General features: G+C 32.9%; 1 protein-coding gene across 1 annotated transcript in view; it reads left to right on the forward strand.

Moving 5' to 3' along the window:
• Positions 1-14,912, forward strand: part of HDX (highly divergent homeobox) — an 81,828-nt gene that overhangs the window by 43,970 nt on the left and 22,946 nt on the right. Inside the window, exon 4 of the mRNA XM_054566594.1 lies at positions 7,347-7,493. Coding sequence (XP_054422569.1) covers positions 7,347-7,493 — 147 coding nt within the window. The remainder of the gene's footprint in view (positions 1-7,346; positions 7,494-14,912) is intronic.

The following is a 14,912-nucleotide window of genomic DNA, read 5'->3' on the forward strand; positions in this document are numbered from 1 at the left end:
GAAGCTCATCACCACCAAAACAATATGACAATAAATGTTAAAGGGACTTCCTTCAAAAGGAGAAAGAAAAAAACAAAAATGCATATAATAAAGTACCAATAAATATGTACCTATCAATAATTACTGTAAATGTAAAATGAATTAAATGCTCCAATCAAAAGGCTCAGGGTAGCTGAATGGCTATGAAAACAATATCCATTTATATGCTGTCTAAAAGACATTTCAGATTAAAAGACACACACAGACTAATAGTAAAGAGATGTAATAAGATATTTCATGCAAATGGAAATGAAATAAAACAGGGTAGCAATGCTTATATCTGATAAAATATGCTTTAAACAAAGGCTATAATAAGAGACAAATAAAGTCATTACATAATGATAAATTATTAATCCAACAAGAGGACATACCCTTATAAACATTTATACACCTAACATAAGAGCACCTAAATATATAAGGCAAATATTGATGGACATAAAAGGAGAGATTGACAGAAATACAATCACAGTAGAGGATTTTACCACCATATTGACATCAATGGATAGATCTTCCAGACAGAAAATGAATAAGAAACCAGCAGTCTCAAAAGACATACTAGACTGTATGGATTCAATTGATATTTTCAAAACATTTAACATCAAAGCCACAGAATATACATTTTATTCAAGTGCACATGTAACATTTTCCAGATTAGACCACATGTTAGGCTATAAAACTAGTCTCATTAAATATAAGAAGACTGAAATCCTATTAAGAAACTTCTCTGACAACAGCAGCATGAAAAAGTAAATCAATTACTATACAAAAACCGAAAAACACACAAACACACAGAGGTTAAATAACATATTGCTAAATAATGAATGAATTAACAATGAAATCAAAGAAGAAATCAAAAGATATCTTAAAACAAATGCAAACACAAACAATCTGAAATCTATAGGACAGAGCAAACACAGTGTTAAGCGGGAAATTTATAACAATACAGGCCTACCTCCGAAAACAAGACAAATCTCAAATAAGCAATCTGAAATTTAAAAATCTAACCTAAGGGAACTGGAAAAAGAATAGCAAAATAGCCCAAATAGGGGGAGAAGGAAGGATATATTAAATATTTGAACATAAATAAACAAAAAAGTATCTTAACAAAACAAAGCATTAAGAAACCAAGAACACATTTTTTGAAAAGATAAACAAGATTGACAAACCTTTCAAATAAATCAAATCAGAAATGAAAAAGTAGAAGTAACAATTGACACCACAAAGATATAAAGGATTATGAGAAAATATATGAAAAATTATACGCCAACAAGTTTGACAATCTAGAAGAAATATATACATTCCTAAAAACACACTCTTCTAAGGCTGAATCAAGAAGAAACTGAACATCTGAACAGACCAGTTACAAACAATGAAATTGAAACAGTAATAAAAAAAAAAAGTCCTCACAAAAAAGTCCTGGACAGGGTGACTTCGTAGGTGAATGTTACCAAGTATTCAAAGAAGAACTAATACCTTTCCTTCTCAAACTATTTCAAAAAATTCAAGAGGAGGGAAGAATCCCAAGCTCATTTTATGAGGCCAGCATTATCTTGATTCCAAAACCAGATAAAGACAATACTAAGACAAAAAAAAAAAAAAATACAGGCCAACATCACTGAGAACTTAGATGCTAAAATCCTTGGCAAAATATTAGCAATCCAAATTCAGCAGTATATTAAAATGATTATACACCATGATGGAGTGGAATTTATTCCTAGGATGCAAATACTGTGTCCTCAAGTCAGTTAACGTGAAGCACCACATAAACAAAACAAAAGGTAAAAATCATATAATCACATTAATAGGTGATGAAAAAGCATTTGATAGAATCCAACATCCATTTATTACAGAAACTCAGCAAAATGGGAATAGAGGGAACATACTTCAACATAAAAGGGCCACATATGACAAATTCATAGCTAACATCATAATAGAGAAAAGCTAAAAATGTTTGCCTGAAGATCAAGAACAAGACAAGGATATTCACTTATATGACTCTTATGAAATCTATAGGACAGAGCAAACACAGTGTTAAGCAGGAAATTTATAACAATACAGGCCTACCTCCAAAAACAAGACAAATCTCAAATAAGCAATCTGAAATTTAAAAATCTAACCTAAGGGAACTGGAAAAAGAATAGCAATACTGGAAGTTCTAACCACAGTTATCAGAGTAGAAATAAAAGTAAAAGGCTTTCAAATTGGAAAGGAAGAAGTAAAACAGTCATTGTTTGCAGATGACAGAATACTCTATGTAGAGAACCTTAAGGATTTCACCAAAATCTACTGGAATTGATAAATAAATTTAGTGAACTAGCAGGGCACAAAGTAAATATACAGAAATTGGTTTCATTTTATACACCAATAATAAACTATTACGAAAGGGAACTTTTAAAAAAATCCCATTTACAGTTGCATTAAAAAAAATAAAATACCTAGGAACAAATGTGACCAAAGAGGTAAAATACCTGTACTCTGAAGATTATAAGGCTATGAAGAAAGAAAGTGAATAACATAAATGGAAGCATATACCATACTCATTGATAGGAAGAAGTAACATCCTTAAAATGTCCCTACTACCCAAAGCGATCTATAGATTCAATGCAATCCCTATTAAAATACCCTTGGTAATTTCACAGAACTAGAACAAATAACTAAAAAATTTGTATGGAACTACAAAAGACCCCAGAGAACCACAGTAATCTTGAGGGAAAAAAAAGTCAAGTTGGAGGTATCAAGTTACCTAATATCAAACTATAGTACAAAGCTATAATAATCAAAACAACAAAGGACTGACATAAAAACAGACTTATAGATGAATGGAACAGAATAGAGAACCCAGAAATAACCTTACACCTAGATGATCAATGAATTTGTAAGAAAGTAAGCAAGAACATTCAATGGGACTAGACAGTCTATTCAATAAATGATGTTGGGCAAATTGGACAGATACATGTAAAAGAAATAAAACTAGACTACCTTCTTACACTATATACAAGATAAACTCAAAGTGGATTAAAGGCTTAAATGTAAACTTGAAACCATAAAAATCCTGGAAGAAAGCATTAGCAGTAATATCTCTAACATTTCTCTTAGCAATATGTTTTCTGATATGTCTTCTCAGGCAAGGGAAACAAAAAAAAAATAAACAAATTGAGACTACATCAGACTAAAAAATTTTTGGAAAGCAAGGAAACCATGAAGAAAACGAAAAAAAACCTCAGCCAACTGAATTGAAGAAGATATTTGCCCATGATACACCCTTAGGGGTTAATATCCAAAAAATTTAAAGAACTCAAAAACAAAAAAATATTTTAATAATCTAATTGAAAAATGTACAGAGGTCCTAAATTAGCACTTCTCCAAAGAAGATATACTGAAGGCCAATTGACATGCAAAGATTTCAGTGTCACTAATTATCAGAGAAATGCAAATTAAAACCAGAATAAAATATCAACTAATACCAGTCGGAATGACTATCATCAATAAATCAACAAACAGCAAGTTCTGGCAAGGATATGGAGGAAAAAGAAGCCTCATGCACTTTTGGTGGGAATGCAGACTGCTGCAGTCACCATGGAAAGCAGAATGGAGCTTCCTCAAAAAAATTAAAAATGGAAATGCCTTATGTCCCCCACCATTCCACTTTTGGATATTTATCCAAATAAACCCCCCCAAAACTCATAAGAATATATGTACCTCTTTGTTCATTGCAGTGTTATTTATAATAGCAAAGATATGGAAGCAACCAAGTGCCCATCAATAGATGAGTGGATAAAAAGTGGTGGTGAATATATACAATGGAATATTACTTGGCCATTAAACAGAATGAACTCTTACCATTTGCGATAGCATGGATGGGTGTAGAGGGTATTACGCTAACTGAAATCAGTCAGTCAGAGAAAGACAAGTACCACATAATTTCACTTAGATGTGGAACCTAAAAGAACAAAATAAACAAACAATAGAAACAGACTCATAGATACAAAAAGCAGATTGATGTTGCCAGAAGGGAGGGCGTTTGATATAAAGGGAGAGTGTTTGATTTCACTGGGTGCAAAGGTGAAAGGATTAAGAAGTACAAATTGGTAGTTTGAAAATAGTTATGGGGATATAAAGTGTAGCATAAGGAATAAAGCCAATAATATTGTAATAACTATAGGTACCGGACTTACTGGGGTGATCACTTTGTAAGGAATATTAATGTCTAATCACTATGTGATACACCTGAAACTAATATAATATTGCACGTCTTCTGTAATTGAAGATCACATTTAAAAATAAAATTTTGATAGTTCTCATTTTGAAGGGATTGCTTCTGAGTCCAAATATGTAGTTCAGTTCTATCTACATTTAACTAAAATACATAATTAAAACAGGAAACTCTGCTCTCCGATATCAGAGTTTTGTTACCTTGTTTATGTTTTAAAATCTTTTAACCTTCACCTGAGGATGTTTATTGATTTTTAGAGAAGAGGAAGGGGGAGGGAGGGAAGGAGAGAGAGAGAGAAACATCGATGTGAGGGAGAAACATTGATGTGAAAGAGAAACATTGATCGGTTGCCTCCTGTACACACACCGATCGGGGTTTGAACCTGCAACATAAGTAAGTGCCTTGATTGGGGGATTGAACCCGCAACATTTTGGCTCACAGGACGATGCTCCAACAAACTTAGCTACCCAGCCAGAGGTCACCTTGTTTTATTTTTAAAAAGGAAGCAAAGAACTCAATTCCTGGAAATATCCTTGAGGACGGTGAAGAGGCCAGAATATTCCTCTTGTGCTGCAACATAAGCCAAGTGAAATTAACACAATTATTTGGTCACTTTGGCCAAGCCTCAGGTTTCACCTTGAGTTTCAGGGTTACTGAAATGTTACTCTTTTCACAAAACCTAATTGCCAAATCTGTCTCCCTCACTTGAGCCAATGTTTAGGCTGTGGCATGTCTTGTAAAGTGAAAGTGGCTTTAAAGTTCAATGGGAAGACAAAACTAATCTCCTCTTCAGATATCTTCAGGTTAGAACTCACCTTTCTTTCATGTGTCTACCTTTTTTTTTCTCACTAGTCTAAATGGATATTCAGTTTTAATGCTAATTGATTTTTATTACTTCATTTATTTTATTATTTAAAATATGCTCTTAGAAGCTTTAAAAGTAACTGCTCTTCCCTCAGAAGCTTCTACTTAATAGGCATTGCCATAATAGGTCACCTTCAGCGTCACTAAATCTGAGACCCCAGCACATTTCTAACAAATTAAATAAGGTTTTATTTAGTTCATTTTAAGAGATGAATCAGCTTTAGATGTTCTCTAAATGAATTGCAAATTAATTGGTTGAGTGTGTTTCAGTTTTCTGTACATTATTTTATCCTTTCTGTCAGTAATTTAGGTTAGCTTGCACTGAAGTATTTGGTACAACAGCAATGGAAAAATGTGGGCATATTTATGCTGGCTGTTATGATGGACTTAGAACCTTTTTACCATTAATTTTGCTCTCAGTTTTATATTGAAAATTTTTGCTCCACAGCTATTGAACAATCAATATAGGATGGGCACCTAATGAGATGTTTATGTTGTAAATAACTTGAGGGTTATTCTACTTGATTAAAAAACTTGTATGGCATGTTTTGATTTATTTTTTTGGAACATGTAATTTGTGCTAGTAAGAGAAATAAGTGTTTCTTATCAGTGTTTTTTAAGAAGTAGGAGTATGGATTTAGCAATCAGGGAATTATCACACACACAAAGTATACTGCATTTCTTAAGAAGAGACACACATAATTATACAATCTAACTTCACCATCGTAGTAGAAAACTAAAAATTCATTTATTGATTTACTTCCTGATAGCTAAAATCCCTTTTGGAAAGGACGTAACTTTAAGACAAATTTGCTCTTATTGTTTAGTATTAACATCAGTTTTAGCTATGATAATTCTTATAAGTCATGTCATATATATAAAACATAATTTTTCAATGTTACCCAAATCCAACGTAGGAAAGTTGTATTTTGAATTTCTGTAGGAAGGGAAGTGTTAGAAGCAGTGTATGCCTAGGAAGGATTTGAAGTCTAGCCCTTATGTGGGACCAAACCGTCTCTTCACAGGCAACCTGATGTTTCATGCCATGATTTACAACATTTGCCCTCAACTCATCACAAACATATACATGCACCTATAGGGCTTGGAAGGATAGATTTTTTTACTGAAGTTCATTTTTAGGTTTTTCCACCACCTCTTAAGACAGCTGGAGACACCAGAGGTATAAAGCTACTAGAAAAACATCAGATATGCTTCTCTTCCTAGCTCTGCTATGGATTCTCTGTGTCCTGCTGAATGTGTCCTTTGACCTTTCTCTTCCTGACTCTTATCTGTAAAAGGGAGGTTATTATTCTCTCATGCTTCTAATTTACATCCTAGGGATGCCTCCAGTATTCATTGAATTAAAATAATACATAAAGTCTGCAATTTATTGGTTTAGAAAACCAAAGAACGAAATGGATAGGTTTATTATGAAACTTCTTTAAGCCATACATATGATTGTTTTCTTAGGGCTATATTATCTTCACACTTTTTATTTATCTTTTTAAGTAATTGTAAAACTAGTAAGAGGGCTATGTGTATGGAAGCCTAGATTAAGTTATCACAAGGCAGCACGGTGATGTAATCTTGACCCTGTTATGATTTCAATGTATGTAGTATGAATGTGAATGTGTGTATCACAGAAAAAAAAGGTGGAAAGAATATACATTACAACATTAGCAAGTGTTATTTCCAGCATGTGGCTAATTGAAATTCTCTTCTTTTTAAAAATTATCTGTATTTTTTTACAATTACATGAATTATTTGTGTGATTAGATTATAACCATTTAAAAGCAACATTGCTTAACTGCTAGTTAAAAATTTTTATTTATTTTATTCTAGTACACTTTCATGTTATAAAAATAAATTTTGTGAAAATTCCTATTTCAAAATGGGGGAACACAGAGTAAGAATTGTAAAATTAATGTAGCTACTGTTATGTGTTGAAAATAACCTGCTACATCTCACCATGATGATCTTCTCTATAATATTTTTTAATTTTTATTTATTGACAATAGAGAGAGGGAGAGGACAAGAGAGAAAGGAGGGAAGAGATTGTTGTTCCACTTATTGGTGCATTCATTGGTTGCTTCTTGTGTGTGCCCTGACTGGGGATCAAACCCACAACCTTGTTGTATCAGGATGATGCTCTAACCAACTGAGCTATCCGGCCAGGGCCTTATAATATTTTTTCTTTTGATTATTCTAATTTTTAAAATTTGTTCTACAGCTACAAGACCGCACTCAGTTCAGTGACAGAGACTTAGCCACCCTTAAGAAATACTGGGACAACGGCATGACCAGCCTTGGCTCAATCTGTAGAGAGAAAATTGAAGCAGTTGCAACTGAATTAAATGTTGACTGTGAAATAGTTCGGGTAAGACATTTTCAATAACTTTTATGGTGTGGTTGATGAGTGTCATAAATGCAAGCTTTAAAAACTTATGAAGTGATGTAAATACTACCATGAATGTAGTGAAAAAGTTAACCCACATAACAGGAAGAAATATTTTCAAACCATATATCGGATAAGGAATTTGTATCCACGGTATGTTAAAGACTCCTACATCTCAATAATAAAAGGCAAATAATGCACTTTTTAAAAAAATAGGCAAAAAGTTTGAATAAACTTTTATCCAAAGAAGATATACAAATGGCCAATAAACACAAAAAACGTTGTTCAACATTATTTATAATTACGGAAATTAAAACCACAATCTGATATCACTCAGCACCTATTATGATGGCTAGAATCAAAAAGACTAAAAATGTGGAGAAATTAGAACCATTATAAACTTCTGGTGAAAATGTAAAATATTTTAGCCTCTTTGGAAAGCTGTTCTCTAAATTAGCAGATTTATTATATGGCCCAGAAATATCACTCTCAGGTATATACCCAAAAGAAATGAATTATATGTTCACTCAAAAACTTGTACACAGATGTTCTTAACTGTTCTTATTCATAATACCAAAAAGTGGAAAAACTCAAATGCCTGTCAAGTAAATGTGTAAACGAAATACGACATGCATATAATGAGCTGTTGTAGAGCTATATCAAGGAATTAAATCCTGAAACATGTTACAAAATAGATGCATCTTGAAAATGTTATGCTAACTGAAAGAACCAGTCACAAAGACCACATATTATATGAATCCATTTATAAGAAATTTCCAGAATTGACACATCTACAGAGACAGATTAGTGGATACCCGGAGTTGGGTATAAGGACAAATGGGGAGTGACTGCTAAAGGGTATAGGTTTTTTTTTTTTTTGTGATAGAAATATTCTGGAATTAGATAGTGGTGATCATTGCACAACTCAGTGATTATATAAAAACATTTTCATTCTACATATTAAATAAGTAAATTGTATGGTATTTTAAATATTTCTCAGTTACATTGTTTAAAAATTTGCATGAGGTGATCTGAAATATATGTCACATATTATTTAATGAATGATAGATTAAAATTTGTAGTGATCAATCTCAGGAACAGCAGTTTACATTCCATTTGAAAGATGTCAATATAAGATTTAGACAGTGGCATGGTGTACTGGTAAATATTTAACAATCAAACCTTTAAGGAAAATATTTGTTGATTTCCATGGTATGAAGATTCTTACCATGGTTGATTCCATGGTTCATTCAATGTAGAGTTCAGAAGAGATGCCAAGAGTTGGATTTTGTGAGCAGGTATGAGTAAGCTCCAACTCACACTGAAGACTCATCCCAAAATACAAGAGGGGAGTACTATTAATGAAGTGACAAAGTACAGAACCCTTCTATAGGAAGAAGTAAAGTATTTTCTCATACATACCTGAAAAAAGATGGAGAAACATAGGGAGAAGTCATAGAGCCAGATTTATAAAAATAAATACTATTTTCAAAATACTGTCCTATTCAGAGCCTTGCTTTTTATTTTGTTAGGATCCAGATGGGAAATAAAAATAAACCTTGTATTTATTGAGCATACTATGTGTTACATATACTGACAAAAAATTAGAAAAGCATTAGACACTTTTCCTATTTTTAAGGCACTCAAGAGTCTAGCTAGAGGGATGACATGAGAATACAAAGCACTGAAGAAAAATTGGAGTGGAATTATGGTATGAGGATACTAAGCAAAAGACAAGAATAGGAAAATGGAGACGCGTGTTTTTGTTGTAATTGTCATTTTTTATTTTTTAAATCAGAGTTATGCGTGCACATAGCTTAAGGAATCAAGTTCTACAGAATTTGATACAAAACAAACATTTCTCACTCCTTCCCTCCTACCGTTTTCCAATAGTGAGAGTCAACCACTTCCCACTCTTTTAGGTGATTCCTTTGGTATTTACCTCCATCTATGAATGACGTGCTGTATTAACTAGAAGTAGCTTTGGTTGTCAGTAACAGAAAGACTCAAAATAATAGTGACTTACATGAGATGTTTTAATTTCATGTATATATCCAAGGGTATACAATTTAGAACTGGCAAGACAATTCTGCACTAGGAAGTCCTCAAGGACATCAGTACCTTAAACCTTCCATTCTGCCATCCCTACAATGTGTCCCTTGTCCTCAAGGTCCAAATTTATGGCATTTTTGGTCCAGGCAGCATGACAGAAATGTGAAGAAAGGAGGAGCAAGGGTTGTGTCCTAGTTATCTTTTTAAAGGGGATTCCCAGAAACTGCCACAAGACACATTCACTTATATACCACTGGCTGATGATTAGCCTCATGGTCATACCTAATTGAAGGGAAGCTGCAAATGTAGTCATAGTGTGGGAATAGTTTCTATTATTCTGGAATAGAGAGAAGAAATATTGGAGAACAATTAGCAGTCTCTCTCAAGTCTGTTTTTATTGCTACTTTTTGATTTTTCACTGCTAGATATTCTTGACTGATACTCTAACATGAAATGCGAGGCTTTTAAAAAATTTCTTTCAAGACCTCTTCATTAATTCTTTCACCTACACATGTACTTCTCTTCTTAATTTTCCAGTGTAGTTTTTTTAATATTTTGTGTTAGTTTGATATTTTGTGTAAATGCTTTTTACATTTAATTATGTTGTGTAACATTATTATTTTTTCTTTTCTGCATGACATTATTTTGTTCCCTTAGAGTCCATTATTTAAATAGTTTTTGGTTTTTGTGTATTTGCTTGCTTAATTTTCTAGATACCTGCTACTAATTTATCCTCAAACCCTTCCCAGCTATATATATATCTCCTGTCAATACATTTATGCACATTTGGTAACGTAACAATTTTATCATCTTGAAGAATCTTCTGGAATCTTATCATCTACTCCAATCTGGAATCATTACTCTGCACCTGGAGCACAACAGTTACCCTGAGATTTCCATTTTCAATCTTTTTGTCCATTTGCTATACTTTCAGTAAGATGTCCTCAATTTTATCTTCCAACTTTTCCACTGTTTTTTCACTTTTGTCTGCACTCAATCTGCCACTCATACTAATACATATCATGTGTTATGATGGAAGCTTTTAAGCTCCATTGACTGCCAAGAGGTCTCCTTGAGACCCCATACTGCAGGAGAAAGAAGATAGACAATAGGATATTTCTAAAAAAGTACTTTTTAAAAAATGAAAGATAAGGTATGCACAGGGTTCCTATCTAGGATCCTCATCAATACCAACAGGTTTTTGGCTGTAAAAAAGTGGCCAAAGCGCATGATATTGGGGCATTCACTTAGTCATTGCTATGTACAGTGCCCTCAATCCCTGTAGAAAGTCCTAACATGCATTTTTTTTAAAAAAGCATTACCACTATATTATATTCTTACTTAAGGCTAGCTAAAACTTTTACTAGGTGAAAGAGCAGGGGACTGATTGCTATCCCTTGTTTCTAGTTATTTCCACAAAATGCCAGCCTACCCACAGCAAAGAGAAAATTTGAAAAGGTGAAGTGTTGCAAGAGAACCTCTTCTGTAACATGTGGTAGATTAATTCCAAAGAAGAATATGTTAACCACATAAATATATGATTGAGATTTAGGAGAAATTATATAGGTGTTTTTAAGTCTAATAGACCTTGTAGTTATTAATCACCAAGATGAACTTTACTTCAGGATGTCTAGTAAACTGTTACTTGTCATATACTTTGGGAATTTCAGATGCATATTTTCTTGTTATATCCTATATTTTTAAAAGGCTAGGAAGCATATTTGACATATTTTTATTTTAACCATATTGAGTGTTATTACGTACACATATTTATTTAATTTCAAATGTTATTCCCAGGTTAGTACTTACTATTTACTGCTGTACTCATATATCAAAGGTAAACCGAACACCTATTGTGTACCCAAACTCTTCTAGGTGCCATGGAAAAAACATAGCTCTCCTAAGAACTTAAAATTTAGCATAGTAAATTTTTTTAATGTGCTTCAGTTAACAGCAAATGGAGATAATACAACAGAGGATTATTTTGAGGTAGTATATGTGGATAATAAGTGTAAAGCACCATAAGTTCTCAAAAATAGTTTCTTCCCCTATCTCTCTACAATTCAGTTTAATGCCGATTCTTTCCATCTGTGTTTGGTTATAGTGGACATATGTCAAAATGTACTCATATGTGGTCAAATTTCTGTATAAACAACATATGTTTGAATGTTTAAAATACATTTGAAAGACTTAAATAAATTTCATGGAAAACAGATGTATGTTTTTACATTTTAGATTATGTTTATTTTCCAAGGAACATGGTTACATTTAAAATGTCTTTAAATAGAAGGTTTTTCACTTATACTGTTTTTACTTTTATTTTTGCATTATACATAACCTTTTGCCCCTAATACATGTGTAAAAAAATAATAATAAACTCTATTGTCTACCATAGACATTGACTCAAAGCCGGTGGACACCTTGAAATTGAATTGCATGCTTTTATTTTATGTAACAAAAATGAGGATAGATATGAGAATGGCTTGCCAGTCAATGACTACAGGCCAGATCTCTTTCTTTTTATTTCCATTTCAGCTTCACCTGGGTATGCTTTATTACAGAATTAACTTGCACAATTCTTAAAATATAGATCACTCCATCACAGATGTACTAAATCACAATTTGCAAAGAAAGACCTGGGAATCTGTATGTTTTCTTTCTAATACTTATGATCAGGTAAATGTGGAAAAAGCTTCGCTTCTTTATACTATGTCATTGTGGCTATTATATCTGTTTTTTCCCTTTATAATACTTGGTTAAATTTTGTAATCTACATTTTCTTGTCTATTTGCTTATTGTCTCTACATCTACTAAACTGTAAGTTTAAGTTCCACAAAGACGTAGCATGCCTGCTTTTTCACTACTGTATTAACAGAAAGGTGTGCCTGCTATGTATAGCATATAGAGATTACAAATATATAATAAAATGCCTATAAAATAACAGCAGTTTGAAATATTTTTCTTGTCATCTTAATAGAAATATACTTAGAAGCGTATAGGACCTGAGAGTCCAATTCTTTAATAGCCATTATATTTGTACTGTCAATGCATAGGAGTTCTCTTTGAAAACATACAGTATTATTCTATAGATTGATGAACTTCCTGGAGGGACAGAGTTATCCAGTAGATTAATGATTTGGAAACCAGTTGCCTCATTTTGCAGTTTCATCAGATGAAGAATCTGAGGTGTTAAGTGATAAATTAATTTGTCTCTGGGTCATAGTCAATGGAATGTAGAAGGGGGTATTTATTCGCAAAGATATATGTACCATTACATTCTTTGCAACATTATTTACGGTGGCCAAGACATAAAAACAATCAAAGTGTCCTTTGATAGATGATTGGATAAAGAAGATGTGGTTCATCGATACTACGGAGTACTACTCAGCCATAAGAAAAGATAAAATTCTGTCGTTTGCGACAAAATTGATGAATCGTGAGAATATTGTGCTAAGCAAAACAAGTCAGTCAGAAAAAAATGAAGAACCATATAATTTCACTCATGCGTGGGATACAAAACTGAAACTCAGAGACACAGACAGGCAACTGTTATGGTTGTTCCAAGAGGGAAGTGGAGGCAGTAAAGGATAAAGGTGGTCAAATATTTGGAGACAGAAAAGGATTTAACTTTGGATGATGGGGAAACAATGAAATATAGGATGATATATCAAAGAATTGTACATTTAAAACCTATACTATTTTATTAATAATGTCACAAAAAAATTTAATTTAAAAAATTAAAATATGCCAGAGTATTCTGTTCCCTCAACAGAGCCTGCACTAAAGGACAACTATTTTACTGGAGTCTAACCTATTGGAGATTTGTCAGAGCCTAGCTGAACTAAATGAGTGAAATAACCAACTTGAGCTCCATTTAGCCATTCAGTCCCACCTAAGTGTGCAGGGGGCTGAGAAGTACTTGTGAAATTCACAGGCCAAGTTACAGATTCAAAGGTGAAAAACAAAGAAAAAAAATCAATGAAAAAGTAAGTGGGTTCATTGAAAAGCTCAGTGAAATTAACAAACATCTTAGCAAGACTTGCAAATTAAAAAACGAGGGAAGAAACAAATGACTAATATCAGGAAGGAAACAGAGGATACCATTATAGACATTGAAGAAATTAAAAAGATAATAAGAGAATACAACAAACAACTCTAGACACACAAATTTGACAATGTAGAGAAAATGGATCAATACTTGAAGAGTGAACCCTACCACAGTTTATCCAATATAAAATAGATTAGGTGGATTCATCATTAAAAATCTCCTCCAGAGCTGGCAGGGTTAAGCAGTGGATGGATCGAATGAAAAAGAAAAAGGACTCACAGACATGGACAACAGGGTAGTGATTGCAGACTGGAGTGGAGTAAAAGGGGGATAAATGGTAATGGAAAAAATACAATTAAAAGAAGTTTAAAAAAAACTCCTCCAGAAAGAAATGTATAAACATTCAAAACCTATAGCTAATATTATACTTCATGATGAAAGATAGAATGCTTTTCCCCTGAGATCAAAAACAAAACAGGATGTCCACTCTGATCACCTTTATTCAATATAGTACTGGAAATTCTGGCCAATGCAATAATGTAATAAAAAGAAATAAAAGATATACAGGGTTGGCTGCATAGAAAATCCCAAGGAATCTACAAAAAACACTCCTACAACAAATAAGTGAATTCAACAAGGTGTCTGTATACAAGATCAATATACAAATTCAATTGCATGCTATACAGTACAGATGGACAAACAAACTGAAATTAAAGATAATACTGTTTGCAAAAATACTCAAAAATCAAATATTTCAGTGTAAATCTTAACAATACATGTAACAGGACTTGTATGCTGAAAACTACAAAATACTGTTGAAAGAAGTCACAGAAGTTCTACATAATGGAAAAACATTTCTGTGATCATGGACTGTAAGACTCAACATAGCAAAAATGTAAATTCTCCCCAAATTGATACACAGATTTCATATGATTTCTATAAAAGTCCCAGCAAGATTTCTTATTGATATAGATAAGATAATTCTAAAATTCATATCGAAAGATAATATGCTAGAATAACTGAAACAATTTGGGGAAAACAAAGTAGAAGAAATCCATCTACCCAATTTCAAGACTTATTATACAGGTACAGTAATCAAGACTGTGCGCTATTGACAGGGGGCTAGACCTATAGATCAGTGAGTGGTACAGACTAGAGAACCCAGAAATAGCCCTATACAACCATGGCCAGCTTAAGTTGTTTTTTTTTTTTCAATTAATTAATTTATTTTTTTTAAATACATTTGTCTCTGCCTACCCCCCACCACTTTCCCTTGCCCCCTCCCTCCCTCCCTCCCTCAG

The sequence above is a fragment of the Pteronotus mesoamericanus genome, unplaced genomic scaffold (genome assembly GCF_021234165.1).
Source record: "Pteronotus mesoamericanus isolate MK-2021 breed Mesoamerican mustached bat unplaced genomic scaffold, CSHL_Meso_final contig_177, whole genome shotgun sequence".
Taxonomy (NCBI): domain Eukaryota; kingdom Metazoa; phylum Chordata; class Mammalia; order Chiroptera; family Mormoopidae; genus Pteronotus; species Pteronotus mesoamericanus.